The sequence below is a fragment of the Pteropus medius genome, unplaced genomic scaffold (genome assembly GCF_902729225.1).
Source record: "Pteropus medius unplaced genomic scaffold, Ma_sr-lr_union100, whole genome shotgun sequence".
Lineage (NCBI taxonomy): Eukaryota > Metazoa > Chordata > Mammalia > Chiroptera > Pteropodidae > Pteropus > Pteropus medius.
In genome coordinates, this window is record NW_024350319.1 from 10,299,340 (window position 1) to 10,316,540 (window position 17,201).

General features: G+C 35.8%; 1 protein-coding gene across 3 annotated transcripts in view; it reads left to right on the forward strand.

Annotated features, from left to right (window-relative positions):
* AK5 (adenylate kinase 5) overlaps positions 1–17,201 on the forward strand; it is a 195,426-nt gene that overhangs the window by 42,100 nt on the left and 136,125 nt on the right. For all 3 annotated transcript variants that reach the window (XM_039838642.1, XM_039838640.1, XM_039838641.1), the window contains exon 6: positions 7,045–7,236. In XM_039838642.1, coding sequence (XP_039694576.1) covers positions 7,045–7,236 — 192 coding nt within the window. The remainder of the gene's footprint in view (positions 1–7,044; positions 7,237–17,201) is intronic.

The following is a 17,201-nucleotide window of genomic DNA, read 5'->3' on the forward strand; positions in this document are numbered from 1 at the left end:
GTGGAATAATCACCACAATCACGCTTTTGTGGTGAGAACACTAAAGGTATATCTACTTAGCAAATTTTAAGTATATAACACAGTACTCTTAACTATAGTCATTATACATTAGATCCCCAGGACTTATTTATCTTGCATAACTCATACTTTGTACCATTTGACCAACATCTTCCCTTTTTCAGCCTCCACCATACCCCTGACAACCACTATCCTACTCTCTGCTTATTACCCTTAATATAATGTCCTCCAGGTTCATCCATGTTGTCACGAATAGCAGGATTTCTTGCTTTTTTAAGGCTGAATAATTTTCATATATGTATAATGTAATGTTTGTGTGTCTGTGTATATTTTTTTTCTTTATCCATTCATTTATTTACAGATATTTACAGATATTTAGGTTGTTTCCATGCCGTGGCCATTGTGAATAACGCTGCAATGATCATGGGAGTGCAGATATCACTTCAAAATAATGATTTTGTTTTCTTTAGATATATATCCAGAAGTGGAATTGCTGGATTATGAGGTAGTTCTATTTTTAATATTTTTGAGGAACCTCTATACTGTCTTCCATAGTCACTGCACCAGTTTACATTCCCACCAGTAGTGTACAAGGGTTCCCTTTTCTCCATACTCTACCAACACTTGTTATTTTTGTTTTGTTTTGTTTTGCTTTTTTTGTCTTTTTGATAATAACTCTTCTAACTGGTGGAAGGTAGTGTCTCACTGTGATTTTGATTTGCATTTCCCTGATGATTAGTGATGTTGAGTATCTTTTCATGTACCTGTAGCCATTTGTATGTCTTTTTTTTTTTTTTTCCTTTGAGAAATGCCTGTTCAGGTCTTTTGCCCATTTTAAAATCAGGTTTGATATTTGTATAGTTTCACCAGTTTTCTTTTAGTTAATGTTTCCATGGTATGTTTTTCCATCCTTTTACTTTTAGCATTTCTGTATCTTTGTATTTGAAGTGTACTGCTGCATTAAATACCTCTGATGCCCCCACTTCATATTCTTTTAGCTCACCCTTTTTACTTGGCATTGCTGCTGTAACCAGCTTTGTGCCAGTGTGATGTGCAGAACTTACTGTGCATGCTTGGCATCCTGCCCACGTGACTCATACAAACAGTGTGAAAGTATGACAGAGGTAACATGCCAAGCAGAAACTACCGATCAATATGGGACAGGATCTGATGGATAAAGTCTCCTCATCCATGTTCTCTCCAAAGGCCCAGCAACATAGAGTCCCAGGCTCCTGTCACAGTTACTAACTCAAAACTATACCTTTGCACTGGCTTGCCCCGCTCCTCTACATTCTCCCCAGTCTCCCACTCTGCTTTCCTGTCTATAGCTGTTTTTGTGCTACTAGACCAAATGGCCTGCAAAGCCTAAAATCTTTGCTACCTGACCCTTTACAGAAAAAGTTTGCTGACTCCTATTCTGGGGATTATGACAAGCATCACTAATTTATTAATGTCTCATAGAAATCAATACTTTTACCACTTCCCAAATAAGACCTTAGAATAGTTGAACTTCATTTACCTGCTTCATGACTAATCTCTATTTTTCAATACCACAAAATACTTTTAGTACTCTTTTACATCGTCAATATTCATTTAGTTTTACCTACATACTTACCATTTTTCCTCTGGGTCAACTTTCTATCTTGGATCATTTTTCTTCTAACTAAAGAATATTCTTGAATATTTCTATTAGTGTAGAATTTCTGATCATAGATTCTCTCAGTTTTGTTTGAAAATGTCTGTATCTACTTTTAATTTCAAAAGATATTTTTACTGGATGTAAAAACCTAAGTTGGCAGTTATTTTATATTGGCACTTTAAAGATACCATTTCATTGTTTTCCAGCTGTCGTTGTTAATTTTGAAAATGTAGCTACCTGTCTTATTGCTGTTCCTTGAACGTGATCTTTCATTTCTGTTTTTCTCGCTGCTTAAAAGATTTTTCTTTTTTGCTCTGTTTAGACTTTCTGCAGTTTTACAGTGATGTGCTTAGATCTGAGTTTTCTGTTTATTTTTATTTTTTGGTTTTTATAATGTTTCTTGAATCTAGGACTTGATATCATTTGTGACTGGAAAATTCTTAGCTATTATATTTTCAAATACTGTTTTTTCATTTTCTCTCTTCTTCTAGAACTTTTGCTGTTTTCTGTATTTTTCCCTACTCCTTCCTCCCCCTTGCTTCATTCTGGATATTTTCTTCTGACATTTTAGTTCACTAATTCTGTTTTCACATATACCTAATTGGCTGTTAAACACATTTAATCACCACAGTATAGTGAGGATTTAGAATAATTCTAAATCAGATTTAGTCCCGTGAAGGCTGGCTCACATACACTCAAAAGTATAACCCTTTAGGATTCCAAACAAAAGCCTAGAGTTGGGGGCAGCTGTAGTAGTTTTTAGAACTGCTCCTCCTTCGTGGGCCCTATATTCCAATTTTTGTCCCTCAGCCCATAGTCTATTAAAAGCTCTGCCCAGAAATTATCTCTATGCTAAATGATAATGAGGTCCAGTTATCTGTCCTTTTTTCTTTTTATGATCTAGTCTAGCCTCTGTGATAATGATGTACATTCAATAAATGTTTGATGGATGAAAGAAATAATTTATTTTACATTTTCCCATCAGGCAGAATAGGAAGCAAATTTAGCCCAGTACTAGAAAGAAATTCCCAATTATTAAAATCATCCAGTAATGAAAGAGACTGGCTCATAAGGAACAAGTACCCAGCACAAGAAATGCTCACAAGAACATTCAAGTTTAACTATTCAAACTTAAAAACCACTGTCAAGAGATTGTGGAGAAGATTACAGTTTTGGCATTCATTTGGGTTAGATAACCTCCAAGTTTTTTCCATCCCTTAGTTTCTGTGATTCCAGTTTTTATTCCAACTGTGATGTTCTCTCTCTCTCTCTCTCTCTCTCTCTCTCTTTTTCTATTATGCTTCCTGGTTTTTGACAGTGTAGTCTGAATTATGGAATCTAAGCTTTCTACCACATCTTTATAAAGAATAGGTCAGTCAAAGTACTCAAAGTTAAGAACAGGGTGTATTAAAATACACTCATTTTGCAGTCTGACGCAGTGAATACAACTTTGCTTATTAAAGGCAACCATGGGTTCTTTTGTAACAAGAACACTTTTTAACAAGTAAACACTCAGGTAGGGCCTTTAAGAAAATGGATAGAGGAAGGTTGACTTGTCTATATAATGCAAGGGGGGAAGAAAGGTCGATTTAGTTGATTCAATGGAAGAAACAGTATCAGCAATTGGGAAATTTACTTCCACGTAGACAAAAGCAGTATCTCAGTTTTTGTTATTTATTTATTTACTTACTTATTCACTCAATCATTCAATTAACAAATATATTTTGAGAATGTAAGCTGAGGAAAGGTATGCAAAGGATCTACTTTGTTGAGACTTCCCAGTATTTCACAAGTGAATTTTATGAAAACTTTCTAGGAGCTTCCTATTTTTTGGAGCAGAATGGTGTCTGCTTCTATTTTACATTTTTGGGGAAAAGCAAACTATTTAAATATTTTTTCCTTTAAAAATGGAATTCCTTTGGAGAAAGTGAAGCCCTAATGAGTGATCATATATGGTGGTTACTAGGAAATAGATGAGTATGCTTGTGCCTTCGGTTGCTCTGTTGAGCAATCAGCTGATTGTCCCTAGCTGTCACGATGGTCTCATCTGTTCTATATTTTGATTTTTTTTTTTATTTCTAGTTATATATTGTTTAATTTATACCAAGGAAAGACAGCAGGTTCATCACAATTAGAAAATTAAATAACTTTGCAGATTCACTTTAAAATCATCTTTATCAGGACTGAAGTTGCGTTCGCGGATCAAAAATCTTAGATATTACGAATGTAAGAGGTTCCAGGCAAGATGGCGAAGTAGGCAAACTTTAATGTAATACCGTTTAGAATAAGAAGTATAGCATTAAAAAAAAATCTTATGTATTCCTTTCAAGTTTTCTGTACACCTAAAACTGCTTTTTTAAAAGTTCTGTTAATTTTTTTAAATAAACAAAATGCAATTTCATTCAAAGTTTAAGAAAAGCTTATATGAATGTCAAGGTGTCTTTAGTATTTCAAAAGCCAATAGTAACAGACAAAATATGCTGATGATTACATATATGTCTATCCCTGACTTGATTGTGTTATGTAGAGAGAAATGCTTACATTGCAGTGTGAAACAAAACAAAAAATATATTAAAAGTGAACTGTTTAATTTGTTTAAATGAAAACTGCAAAAATTTCAAAATGCAAGAAGTTTTTATCTGCATTCAGTATCGAGCTAGCAGTTCAGATTTTTTTCATATTTTAATATACATTATAACCAAACCAAGCACAATATAATGTCATTTTCATTTATTTGTCAAAAATTGTCTTCTCCCTTATATAATTCATTTAAAGGCAATTAAAAAGGATGTCATTTGTTATATTGAGTAAGGCTGAATATTGCCAAAGATTTTATTAAATATGAATTTTATAATATATTTGAAAAAGTTTTAACTTCAGATAATATCTATAAATTGTAATTTTCCAAATTGTTAAGCTTTCTCAAAAGCTATTTAGAACTTTTTTTAAAATTGATAAATACTAAGCTACTGAGATGGTGAGTTTTTTCCCCTTGTTTTACAGTTGAGAAAACTGAGGTTCAGAGAAATTGAATCATTTGCCCAAGGACAAACAACTAATAGATGGCAGATTCTAAATTCAAATTCATAACAATCTATTCTAAAAATCATGTTCTTAATCACTTATGCCAGTATGTGCCTATGCTTACACGGTGGCAGTAGAAATTGATGCAAGAGAAGTCTGGATGGTGTTTCAAAGGCAAAATTCATAGGCAAAGGTGATAGCTCAGAAAGACTGAAGTTTTGATAAGTAAGGGTTAGAAACAATATGGAGGCTTCTAGCTGAGAAATTTAGGAAATTAGTATTGCTACCATAAAAATAAATAAATAAACAAGGTGGAAATTTCATTTAGGTAAAAATGTGCTGAGATTAATTTTAGCCTTGCTGAGTAACAAGTAACATTAAGACTTACAGACAGAGCCATCATATAAACATTTGACAATATAAAACTTAAGTGCTATTGAAAGTCAGTGCTGAAAATGTAGATTTGGAATTCATCAACAAAGGGTAGTGGTTGAAACAAAAAGGTGGAAAGGCACTGAGAGAATGAGAGGAGATTAAGAATCTGAAGAGGGGTAAAAAACATCATCTAAGCCTCAAGGAATCCTCCTCCCCACTTGTGGGTTTAAGGAAGAAAAAAAATGCAAAAAAAAGATAAACAAAAAAAGTTAAAGGAGAACCAGGACAACATAGAATTAGGAATACCAAGAGATAATAAACATGGCTAAAATTTGTTGAGCATGTGGATCAAGTTCATGCTTTGTATTTTATATACATTATCTTATTTAATCTTTCTAATAACTCAGGAAGGTAGGTTTACCTATCTCTACTGACGGATGAGGACACGGAGGTTTAGCAAAGTTAAGTCATATACCCATCTCTCAACTGGTAAGTTCAAGGACAAAAACTGGAATTTATGCTTCCAGTCTTCAGAGTCCATTTTCTAACCAGTGGTATCCAGAGGACACAAGGCAAACTGCTGTGTTTTGGGAAGAAAATATAAAAATTATGATTATTATAATTCATCCTTTTTAAATTGTATTTTTTTGTATACAGCCAGCCCTCCATATCTGCATGTTCTGCATTTGCAGATTCAACCAACCACAAATGGAAAATATTCAGAAAAAATGTTACAGCATTGTTGATGTGTACCGAACATGTCTATACATGAACTTGTTCCTTGTCATAATTTTCTAAATAATATAGTATATCAACTGTTTGCACAGCATTTACATGGTATTGGGTATTACAAGTAATCTTGAAGTGATTTAAAGTATAGGGGAGAATGTATGGAGGTTATATGCAAATACTACCCAATTTTATGAGGGACTTGAGCATCCTCAGATTTTGTATCATGTAGGGATCCTGGACTCAATCCCTTGTGGATAAAAGAATGATCATATTTTCTAAATTGCATCCTGTATTAGTGTGGTAACACATGCATATCATTTATACGTGCATAATCTATATCTTAATAAGTATATATTTATTGTGGTACACACTCAAATAATTTACTAATGTGAAGATGAGATTAAAAGTTTTGGAGATTATTGCTTTAAACCACTATGCAAAACTGCCTTTTTGTCTTTTCCCATCTTCAATAAGAAACTGCATTCACTTTATATGACCATGTTACCTTTCAAATGCAATAGTAATTCTAATTGAGTCAAATAAAAACTGTTTATTTCATAAGTTCTTTCCATGTCATTCCTTGATATTTTCAGAAATTCACAAAGGTCTTTGGGCCATTTGGTGCTTTGTAACAGTGGAAAGAACAGAGGCCTTAGGCCAGAGAAACCTAGGTTCAGATATCAACTTTGATCTTACTGACCACATGGCCTCAGATAAGTACTTTAATTTCTCAGAGGCTCAGTTTTTCTCATCTGTAAAATGTAAGTAATGCAGATTGTTGTGAAGTTTAACATTATCATAGGAAATAACTTAACATCGGACCTGGCATAAAGTAGATACTTTTGAAAGGACATCAAATTGTAATAATAGCAGCAGTACTTATTCACTGTAGACAACATCCATGGCCCAATAGTCATCTCCCCTCTAAAATCAGGTCACATATACCTTTGGCAAAGTTTGGCCTATATTCTTAATTCAACCAGGACGCATATTTGAGCATAAATAAAAAGTATTCTCCTAAAATTAGTAGGTCGCTGCATATGGTCATATGGGTTGGGGTATGCCATTTACTTGGATTATTATGGCAGTGACTGCTCCTGGCATTGTGTAGTGATAACCCTGGAAATGTGCTGGCAAAAAGAAACATAGAAGGCCAAAAATATGGCACTGCAACAGAACCAAAAGAGATGCATGCTATTGCCTGTACTTGCATTGGTTGGTATGTTGAATGCCTATCTGTCTGATGCTCTCCACAGATCTGTACTCCCGACTTGGTCGTGTTCCTGGCTTGCGCCAATCAGAGGCTCAAAGAAAGATTATTGAAGCGCGCAGAGCAACAGGGGCGTCCTGATGACAATCTGAAAGCTACCCAAAGGAGACTAATGAACTTCAAGCAGAATGCTGCTCCATTGGTTAAATACTTCCAGGAAAAGGGGCTCATCATGACAGTAAGTTAACTATAGTTTTACATATGCAGTACAAAAATGATCGTTTAGATTTCTCATTAGACCTTTCTCATTTAGAAATCTTCTTTACATTAAATAAGTGGCTGTTCTTGAATACAGATTTAGTGAAAAAAAAAAAATCAATGATTTTGACCTGATTTGCCTTTATTAAGCCATAATGATAAAAAATTAAAAACTTTCCTTTTAGTTTAATTGATTTTACAAAAGATAACCTTTAACCTTGGCTGGAATTCCATAGCCCCCCAAAAAGAAAGATTTTGAAATAATTAGTTGGATAATTTTAAGCAATACTTGTCCAGTTCCTCAACATTTCTGTCTTTGGAAACATAATAGAATTGATAGACTTAAAAACGCACAGTTGACATAGTGCTATATTATACCTAAATTGTAAGTTAGGCTTTATTATAACATACCACATAAAGAAATGATATTCTGATGGCATGAAAGTTTCCTAAGGGTTTGACTTGTCATGAAGAAGTGATACTGTCTCCAAATGGAAAGTGTTGATCTTTCTGCTCCATTGATGCAATGCAAATATTAATGTCTTCATAAATGTTTAGTTTTGTGGTTAATGATACTCAAAAGTGCCAATGAAGGATGAGGCTGAATCATTACTTAATATAGTTATTAGAATATAGTACATTAGAGGTGAAGATTCAGCTAAACTGATGATTCCTATGTTTCAAATATTAAAACATAGAGGAGACGAACAGGAACTAAAACCGGGCCAACTCCATGACAGTTCTGGTGGCAGACTCCAGCAGAATCCTCCGCGCAGCCTTTGGGTCCTTCTCACCAGACCAGAGATTCTTACCTAATGGGGTTACAAGTCCTCATAAAGAAGCTGATAAAAGTGGCCAGGTTTATCCTAATACAATACACGTAAGATGTTTTTCACAAATTTTAGGTAAATCTACTGAAGCCCATCCACGTGACCTAACAATTACTAGGTTAAAAATATCTTCATTAGACTAAGATGCCTTTACATCTGAAAGAGACGGTCACAACATTTAAATAATAATCTCTTTGCAGTCTTCTTAGCACTATAAGGAAATATTCGTTAGAATTTGCTCTTTGAGTCAAAGTTGTCATGTCAGAGAACTATAAATCTGATCTGAAAATTGTTCACAATGTTAGAGTTCATTTTATGGTCTAAAAGAAACATTGAGTAATAGGAAAGATTCTGGAAAACCAGGGTGGATGTTTCTATCGCTGTTTTTTGTTGGAGTTACTGCTTATTTCTCTTGCAATTACCAATGCTGACTTATGCATCATGTCATGAAAAAAAGAAATGTACCCTACAGGCCAAACCCCAATGACAAGGTGCAGAGCCAGAGTTTTCATTGATGTTTGCAAGGCTTAAAGATATACTGGAGTGCCTCTGATTACTCCCTGCTTGTCACTTTCGTCATCACAAGCAGAGCAGATTTTTCCAATGAATGCAGAGTGGGAACTGTTAATTTACTAATATTTTGCATGGAGGTGAAATGCCATTGCCTCTAATTGAGGAAGTCAGTAACAATACAGATGACTGCGTATAACCTCACTGCTAAAACAGAACGAGCTTTAAGATAAATGCTTCTAATTACTGGGAGAAGACTTGCCTTGGAAAGTCACTTTTGAAAAGTGGTGAGCACAAACACGGGCTAAGTGCTGGAGAATATGATTTGAAAATGTAGTCTGACAAAGGAGCAGTTGTTGCATCCTGAACCACAAGTCCTCCTTCAGGACCTGGATGCTTGTGCCCTTTTGGAATTAAAATACGTTTGGTAGCAATTATACTTTTAAAGATAAGTTAAATAATAAAAAATGGTCATTCTTATTAACCACAAGTATATTAAGATTTTAATAAAAATTTGAGTGTTAATAGAGCAAACACAGATACTTCCTTTTCACTGTAGTTTTTTTTTTCTTTTGTTTCTACCTGTCCTTCCTAATTCATTCATTTATTCATTCAGTAAATATTATTCAGAACCAATGGGAACCCGATATTCTACTAAGTGCCAGGGGTGCAAAGTTAAATAAGCAACAGGTTAGGATCTTTACTGTATTCACTGGCATATCCCAAGCACTTAGAAGAGTACCTGTCTGGAACATAGTATATTCACACTAAATGAACAGAGCTTACAGTCTGCGGGGAAAGCCACATTAAACAATCAGTCATTAAGATTGGTGACTGTTGTAACGGAGTAGAGAGTGCCCTCATATATATCATGCTATGTTAGGGATTGGAATTCCCCATAGTGAACAGAGCAGACTTTCTCCTTGCCCACAGGCAGGCTTACTCATTTATCTCGGTTCGAGGTTCTTAAGGATCACAGAACCCACGTCCCTCTTCATTCCAGGTGAGAAATTTCATCTTGATGCTCCTCTTCCCTAAAGCTTTGGAGTCTGAAATCTCTCACTTGGCATTTCAGCTCCACTGCCATTTAATAAATCTATGATGCTCTAGGACTTGTTCTTCATCTGTAATTGGAGATGTTACCTGCTGCGTAATGCTGTTGTACAGGTGAAATGAGAGAATGCGTGTAACATGGCAGACAATGGCAATGCAGAGGCCACGTTAAAGATGCACCACGTGACCACATTGCCTGGTTCAGATTCCAGGTTCACCACCTGCTACCTGTGTGACCTTCTGCAGGTTCCTTATCTTTTCTGTGACTCAGATGCCTGACCTGTAAAATGGGTGTAATTGTCGATCTTACCTCAGTATAGGAGTAAATGGAGGTCAAGTACCTCAAAAGGTGCCTGGAATGTTGTGAGGGCAATTTAAATAGTTATATTATTTTATAATTTTTAAATTTCTTCCTCTCTCCTCTAATGCCCATCTTTTGGAACCTATCCTTACCACTAACTGTACTCTTCGAGGACACTCTGCTACCTTTTCTCCCATAGATTATTGAAGGAATCCGAAATGAAAAATTAAGTTTTAAAACTTCATGCCAAATTCATTTTTTTCTTTAAAAGTGTCTGTTAATCATTTGTAAAATTGTGCCAGTCTATATAAGCCATGTAATCAAGCTACATAGTGGCTGTGTCTGAATAATGTCGTTGAATTATAATAGATGTCAACCCATTCTTTTTTCTTTTTTTACTTCATCATTGACTGTATCTGTTGGGAGATTGGACTAGAGAAAAAAAAACTAGTTTTTTGTTTGTTTTTTAGGAAAAAACAAAACAAAACTAGTTTGAATAGAAAACCTAACCAAAATAGGGAATCTCCTTCACATGGTTCTCATTGCATGGGCCTCTTCATTCTGACTGTTTTACTTGTCTATATACAGCTGTCTGTGCAGGTATGAATTAAGTGATATGAAATCACAAGGCTAGGATATTTGAGGCTTCATAGATTCTTTTCAAACAAGCTTATGTGTTGTTTTCTAATTTACCATAGGTTGAATGTAATTGCTCATAATGTCTTTTACAATTTGATGCTTCTAATTAATGATTAGGATGCTGTGAGTTCCCAAAGTTTGTGGGTTTTTCTTTGAAGTTAGTATTACTGGGACTAGGAAAGCCAAATAAGCTGTATGATGCAAGGCAGGGCAAATTTCCCCAAGTGGCAGGGAGACCAAGCTCTGCCCCAAGAGAAGAGGATCCTTTGGCAGAGGGTGTAGAAAGAATTCAACACACATGCCAAAGTTAGAGTCAAAAGGAAAGTTTATTGGAGAAGGGGTATCATTCCATAGAGTGTGGTCTCCTCTGAGAGGCAGAGCGAGAGAGCCTAAGAGAGAGGCTCAGAGGGGCAGAGACAATAGAAAGGAAGACAGCGAGAAAGAGTAAAGACAGTGAGAGGGACCCCTAGTGTTCTGGGAATTCAGTTTATATGTCATTCTTTAGTTCCTGTTAGTTATAGTTTAAAAGACTTTGTTAACCCATTTCCTTTGATATGGACATACTTGAGGAAGAGGAAGGGTATGTAGTGTGAAAAGGTAAGAATATGTAGAGTGAAAAGCCTGCTAGCAGTTCTCAGCCTTTAATCCATAGGTTCCCCATGGTTTTAGCCATAGGGAATGATTCTGTTGGTTCTGGTTTCCCCTTCACTGGTGTGGGGAATGGATTGTTAGTAATCCCAGCAGAAATCGTCCTTTGTTCTGAAGGTATCCTCCTGGCCTGGCTGCAGGGCTGATCAGCATATTGAAGTCTCTGAATGTAACTTGATTAACATTTTTAATTCTCTTGCCTCCTCCCTACACTGTTTTATGACAATTTGGAGCACTTGGACTTGATCAAACTGTATAACTCTTGAACAATAATTTTCCTTTTATAGGTATGTTCAGTGATAATGTTATTTTTAAAGCTATAAATAAAAACACTAGCTTTGTTTTAATCATCTTCATTAAGTTAGAGCCCTCTTTTTAAGAAATAGTATTAGTTAAGATAGGTCAAGTCTCTGAATTTGATGAACTCTTTAAAATGTATATGCGATTTTGTTCATTTATTTTTTTAAGAAAACGATCTGTTAAAATGCTTGAAAAATAATACGGTAAAATATAGTTTATATTATTATATTCCAAAATGCACTGTGCTGTTGGATATTCTATTCAGTCAGAATAACATGCAACTTGCCAGGGAAATGGTTGGACAATCATGTGCATTGAACAAATACTACTTAATATGGGTGATAATCAGTGAAAGTCCACATTTAGCTTTAGGCTGTGAAGTAAACAAATGATCATTTTTTTCTTCTGGACTTTTTAAATGAGGAAGTGTTATGGCGCGAACGATTCTGAGACCCACGGAGCCAATTGAGATTAATTATGAGCCTTTATTAGCCGGCCGGCGACTGACTCTCTACCACGCAGGGTTAGAGGAGATCAGCCCCGAGCTTTCAGAGGAGGCAGCTGATAAAGCTTAAGACCATATCCTGGTGGTCTCCTCAACAAGCATGCAGATTACAGAAGTGGAAGTTGGCTGTTAGCATATCTTTGCCCGGAATAACACCCTTAATTAACAAGTAAATGGATTACAGAAGTAGACATTGGCCATCTTCATATCTTACACAATACACTTGCTAAACCACACACAAGCAAGTAGGACAGCTTCTGGTATCTAAAGATATTTCTTCCCTGTAGCTGACTTAGCTAGTTGGCTCACTTGAAAATTTTCCGCCCTTAACAGAAGCAAGAGAAAAGTAACTTCAAATGAAAAGTAAGCTGTAGTCATAGGATGTATGAAGAGGTCTACTAATGAATACCCAGATTTACAGACGATTTCTTTAGCCAGACAGGCATAAGCTGAAAAATGTTAAAAAGCAGTATTACTTCTTGTCCACCAACACCAATTTTCCTGAGAAATTGGATGAGGGACTCATTATGAACCATCTTGGCATATAGCAAGGCTACATAGCCCAGTGATTCTCCAGTGCTTAATAGAGCAGAAAAAAATTTTAATAGGACTAAGATGAAGTCAGCTTTTTTTCTTAAAAAGACTTCATTTTTCTAGAGCAGTTTTAGGTTCACAGCAAAATTGAAAGGAAGCTCAGAGATTACCCATATACTCTCTGCCCCCACATATGCATAGCCTCCCCCAAAGTGGTGCATTTGTTACAATTGATGAACCTACATTAACATCATAATCACTCAAAATCCATAGTTTACCTTAGGGTTCAGGTTTGCTCTTGATGTTGCAATTCTTATGGATTTGGAGGAATGTATCCATCCTTATAATGTCATCCAGAATATTTTTACTGCCCTAAAAATCCTTCGTGCTCCATCTATTCATACTTCCCCCATACTCTGACCCTGGCAAGCACTGATCTTGACTGCCTCCAGTTTTACCTTTTCCAGAATGTCATGTAGTTGGAACCTTAACAGTATGTAGCCTTTCCAGATTGTCCTCTTTCTCTTAGTAATAAGTGTTTAAGGCTCCTCCATGTCACTTCATGGCTTAACAGCTCATTTATTTTTTGTCCTGCATAACATTCTACTGTCTGTTGTACTACAGTTTATTCATTCACCCACTGAAGACATCTTGGTTGCTTCCAAGTTTGGGCAATCACGAATAAAGCTATTAATATCCATGTGCAGGTTTTTGTGTGAACATAAGTTTTAAGTTCATTTTGATGAGTACTGAGGAGCACAGTTGCACAGTTGCTGGATGGTATGATCAGTGTATGTTTAATTTTATTAGAAACCACCAAACTGACTTCCAATGTGGCTGTACCATTTTGCATTCGCACCAATATGAATGAGAGTTCCTGGTGTTCCACATCTTCACCAGCATTTGGTGTTGTCCTTGTTCTGGATTTGGGCCATTCCGATAAGTGTGTAGTGGTATCTCATTGTTGTTTTAATTCACATTTCTCCAGTTGGCTTTTTTAATTTTACTGAGAGCATTAGCAGAAAAATTTATTATTGCCATTGTTTAAAAGGGCTATTTTTAGCACAAAAAAAAATAGGAATGACATAACTTTAAGTAAAATCTGAATGAACCTTTTGGCTTTGAGAAAAATTCCCAGCATTTGCCTTGTTTTTCTCATTTTGCTGTGGATTAGGAAGCACTTCATCACAAACTGGCATCAGTGCTGGGGAACCCTTAGTGTAGAAAAAACATCCTTCTCAAAACCACACTATTATTGATTCACCAGAAATTGTCTCTGAGCTCCAGATAACCCATTTATACTACATTTACTTAATTCGCCCCATATCACTTCCTTCAGATTTGAGAATGCCCCATTATAGATTTCAAATTTACCACCCAAACTGTGTAATTCCCATCCCGCCAGACATTCTTAGCCAAAGGGAAAATAAACAAGAATGGTAAAAGTTAATTTAGAAAGAACTGCTGACTAGTAATTTGTTAATTAAGTTTAATAGGAATCAACATTAACATTTAAAATGCAAGTACATTTATCCCTAAACTCCCAGTGCACAGCCATTGGTTAATTATCCCCATCTCCACTAACATCACTGCACAGGGAGGTGGAAAAGAAATCTAAGCATTATAAACCCTCACCTAAACATAAGAAAGGCAATGAAAACACTTGATAACAGTTTACCCAAACAAACCCATTTTTCTAAAATTAGGAGGAGGAAAGATCTGCTATTGCTTCTCAGTACTTAACAGGTTGATGAATTTTTAACATTTAACAGTGAAGCTGTATTTCTTGTAAGTACCATCACTACTTATATCCTGTTTAAACATCCATTGTCATGTAACTGAAAGCGCCCATTAATTTCTACTTGGTGGATTAGTAACTAGGAGTAATCAAGGAGGAGTTTGGTGGATTAGTAACTAAGAATAATTGAGGAGGAGTTTTCAAAGGTTAACGTATAGGAAAGGCTGTGGTTGTACTCTGGAAATATTTACTTAATTGACAGTGCTGTATATGTAAACCTAGATATATGGCCCTCTGAATAGTCTTTCAGTTGCCAAAAGTATTTTTATATTAAGTAGATAGTATCTTTTGGCATGAAACCTGAGACTGATAGAATTTCAATGTGGAGAGCCAAGAAGTAACATCAGAAATACCCATTTTTGACTTGCATAAAGAGAAGCTTATAAGGAATCACACACATTGTCTGGGCAACAAGCATTTATCAAATCCTACTGCATGCAGTGCTGGCATGAGGGCACTGCCCTAGAAAGAGTACTGTTGCTTACTTTAGGAGGGTAACATCAGTGTGGATTAGTCAGTGGTGCCCATTTAATGTACCTATTAACGTAGTTCTTTGTAATCCTGGTTTAAAAATATCCAGAATTACAGTGAAAAGTAAATCTGATTACTTCCATAAACTCATCATTGTGGGCTCTAAAAACGAAAATACTTTGATACCAGTTTCATTCTGTGATCTTTTGTATAGAAAGAAAAGTAAAAGCACTGAAAGATAATGCCGTTTGCTCACAAAGTGCCAACCCACATACAGCAAAGTTAAAATCCACAGTTCTGGGGCAGATTATGCTGGATCCTTACCAGCATCAAAACAACAGGGAGAATAAGCAGATACTGTATTTAGAGCTAATTTTGGTGTTCTGTCTCTGTCTTGTTAACAAGAGAGCATCCTGACTCATGACTTTTCCATACCCAAAGCTGGCTCAGTGTAGAGTTCTGTTTCACACTCTGCAGGCAGAGAGCAAACTCAACGACTCAGTGAATGCATCTCCTTTCAAAGTGGAATGCCGATTATATGGCAACCCTGTGGTCAGGGATGGATGATAAGAGCTCTCCCACAACAATTGCAGTATTCTCATTGTGATGTTTTATACCTGTGTTCACAGGAAAAATGAGGAAGAACTTAAAAATTGAGCATGATTTCATCTCCAAAAGGAATGTTTCTGTTGGTTTTATTATTACAGATACTCATGAAATAGAGTCCGAAAAAAACCCAACAACAACTTTTAATCATCTTAAGTATAATGTAGGGTTCTTGCATGATAATCATGAAATAAATGATGTGGATAAAATTAAGATAACATTCAAGCAAACACATTTGGAAGATTCACATCAAGAAAACACCAATTCTAAGAACTGTGTTGACACATCTATCTAAGAATACTTTAATTAAGACCTATGTTATTTCTATGAGACTGGGTTTCACAACAGCTTTATCTGAAATGAAACAGATTAATAGATAGTTGGAAGCTGAAAGTTGTGTCATACTGACAGCTTTCTTGACAAGAAAATGCACTCATACACAGACGTGTACACACACACACACACACACACACACACACATTTTCAGCTGGTCACTTCTCCAGGAGTCGCTCTGTGATTAATACAATAATTTCAAAAGTTGTGTCAGTGAACGTTCCACACTTCCAGAATTAAGTCTTAGTTTACTATAATATGTTATACTGAGACTTATCAGGAACATGAGTAAGAAAATAATATTTTTGGTAAAGTTCTTAAGCTAAATTATTTTCATGCTTAAGACAAAACTAATTGGAATTGATCAATATCTTTAAAGAGAGATGGCACTGTAGTTAAATTAAGTGACAAAAAAAAAGACAAGAGAAAAGAAAAAAGACAGTCAGGAAAATACAAGAAAATATTATGACTAGATGGTGTCTTAAAAAATAACAGCTAACAATTTCTGAGTGTTCATATATGCTGTTACAAATCAAAATGCTTCACATGCGGTAGGTAGTTCATTAATCCTCACCAAATCTCCACAGGGCAGGTATTATCATCATCTTCGTTCTACAAATGGGAAAATAAAAGTGGACCTTGTCTAGGATCCCACAAGAGCAGTGGAGCCTCAGTCCAGCCCCAAGACACTGACCCCAGAGGCAGCAGTCGTGGGTGCTATATTGTCCCTTCATTAAAACATGACACAACGCACTCTGGATTTTGAAGAGAAAGCTTATTACCGCTTTCTCTGGGCAGTTATTGTTTGATAAGCACCTCTATTCACCTGGAATCTCTTCATTTCTGTTTCTGAGGAAAGAATAAATGAGAAAACGTATTCTGTCAGTGCATTACATTGAGAGGTTTTTAAAATAATTTTACTAAGTAACAGATATAAAATAATTAAGATAATTTTAAAAATTGATTAGTCCGAGCATATTATTCCAAGAAGGAAATTTTGCCACAAGTGGCCAATTCTTGGGTCTTGTATTTTTTTTAGCTACACTACCCATCACCTTCTTACCTTGCTCAGTTCTCAAATCAAATGTAAAACCATGGCTGCAGCTTTGCTACAGGCAAAGCACTGCCCTTTGAGTCCTTAGAGTCTTATAGTTCCTCTTCCCATTATGACAGTTCTTTTACAGTCAACCATTCAATTTTATCGAGGGCCTATTGCATGGCAGACAATGACACTTTCCCTTGTACAAGGGACCACATCAGGCACTGTAGAGAATACGAAGATGATGGGGAGATAGGTCTGCATTTGTGGTGTTTGTGTGTAGTCAGTGATATAAACACAGATGACGTGAGTAAATCACAGGAAGTGGTAAGTGCCACACACAGACACACACTCTGGCCAGAAAGAGGCAGGAACAGG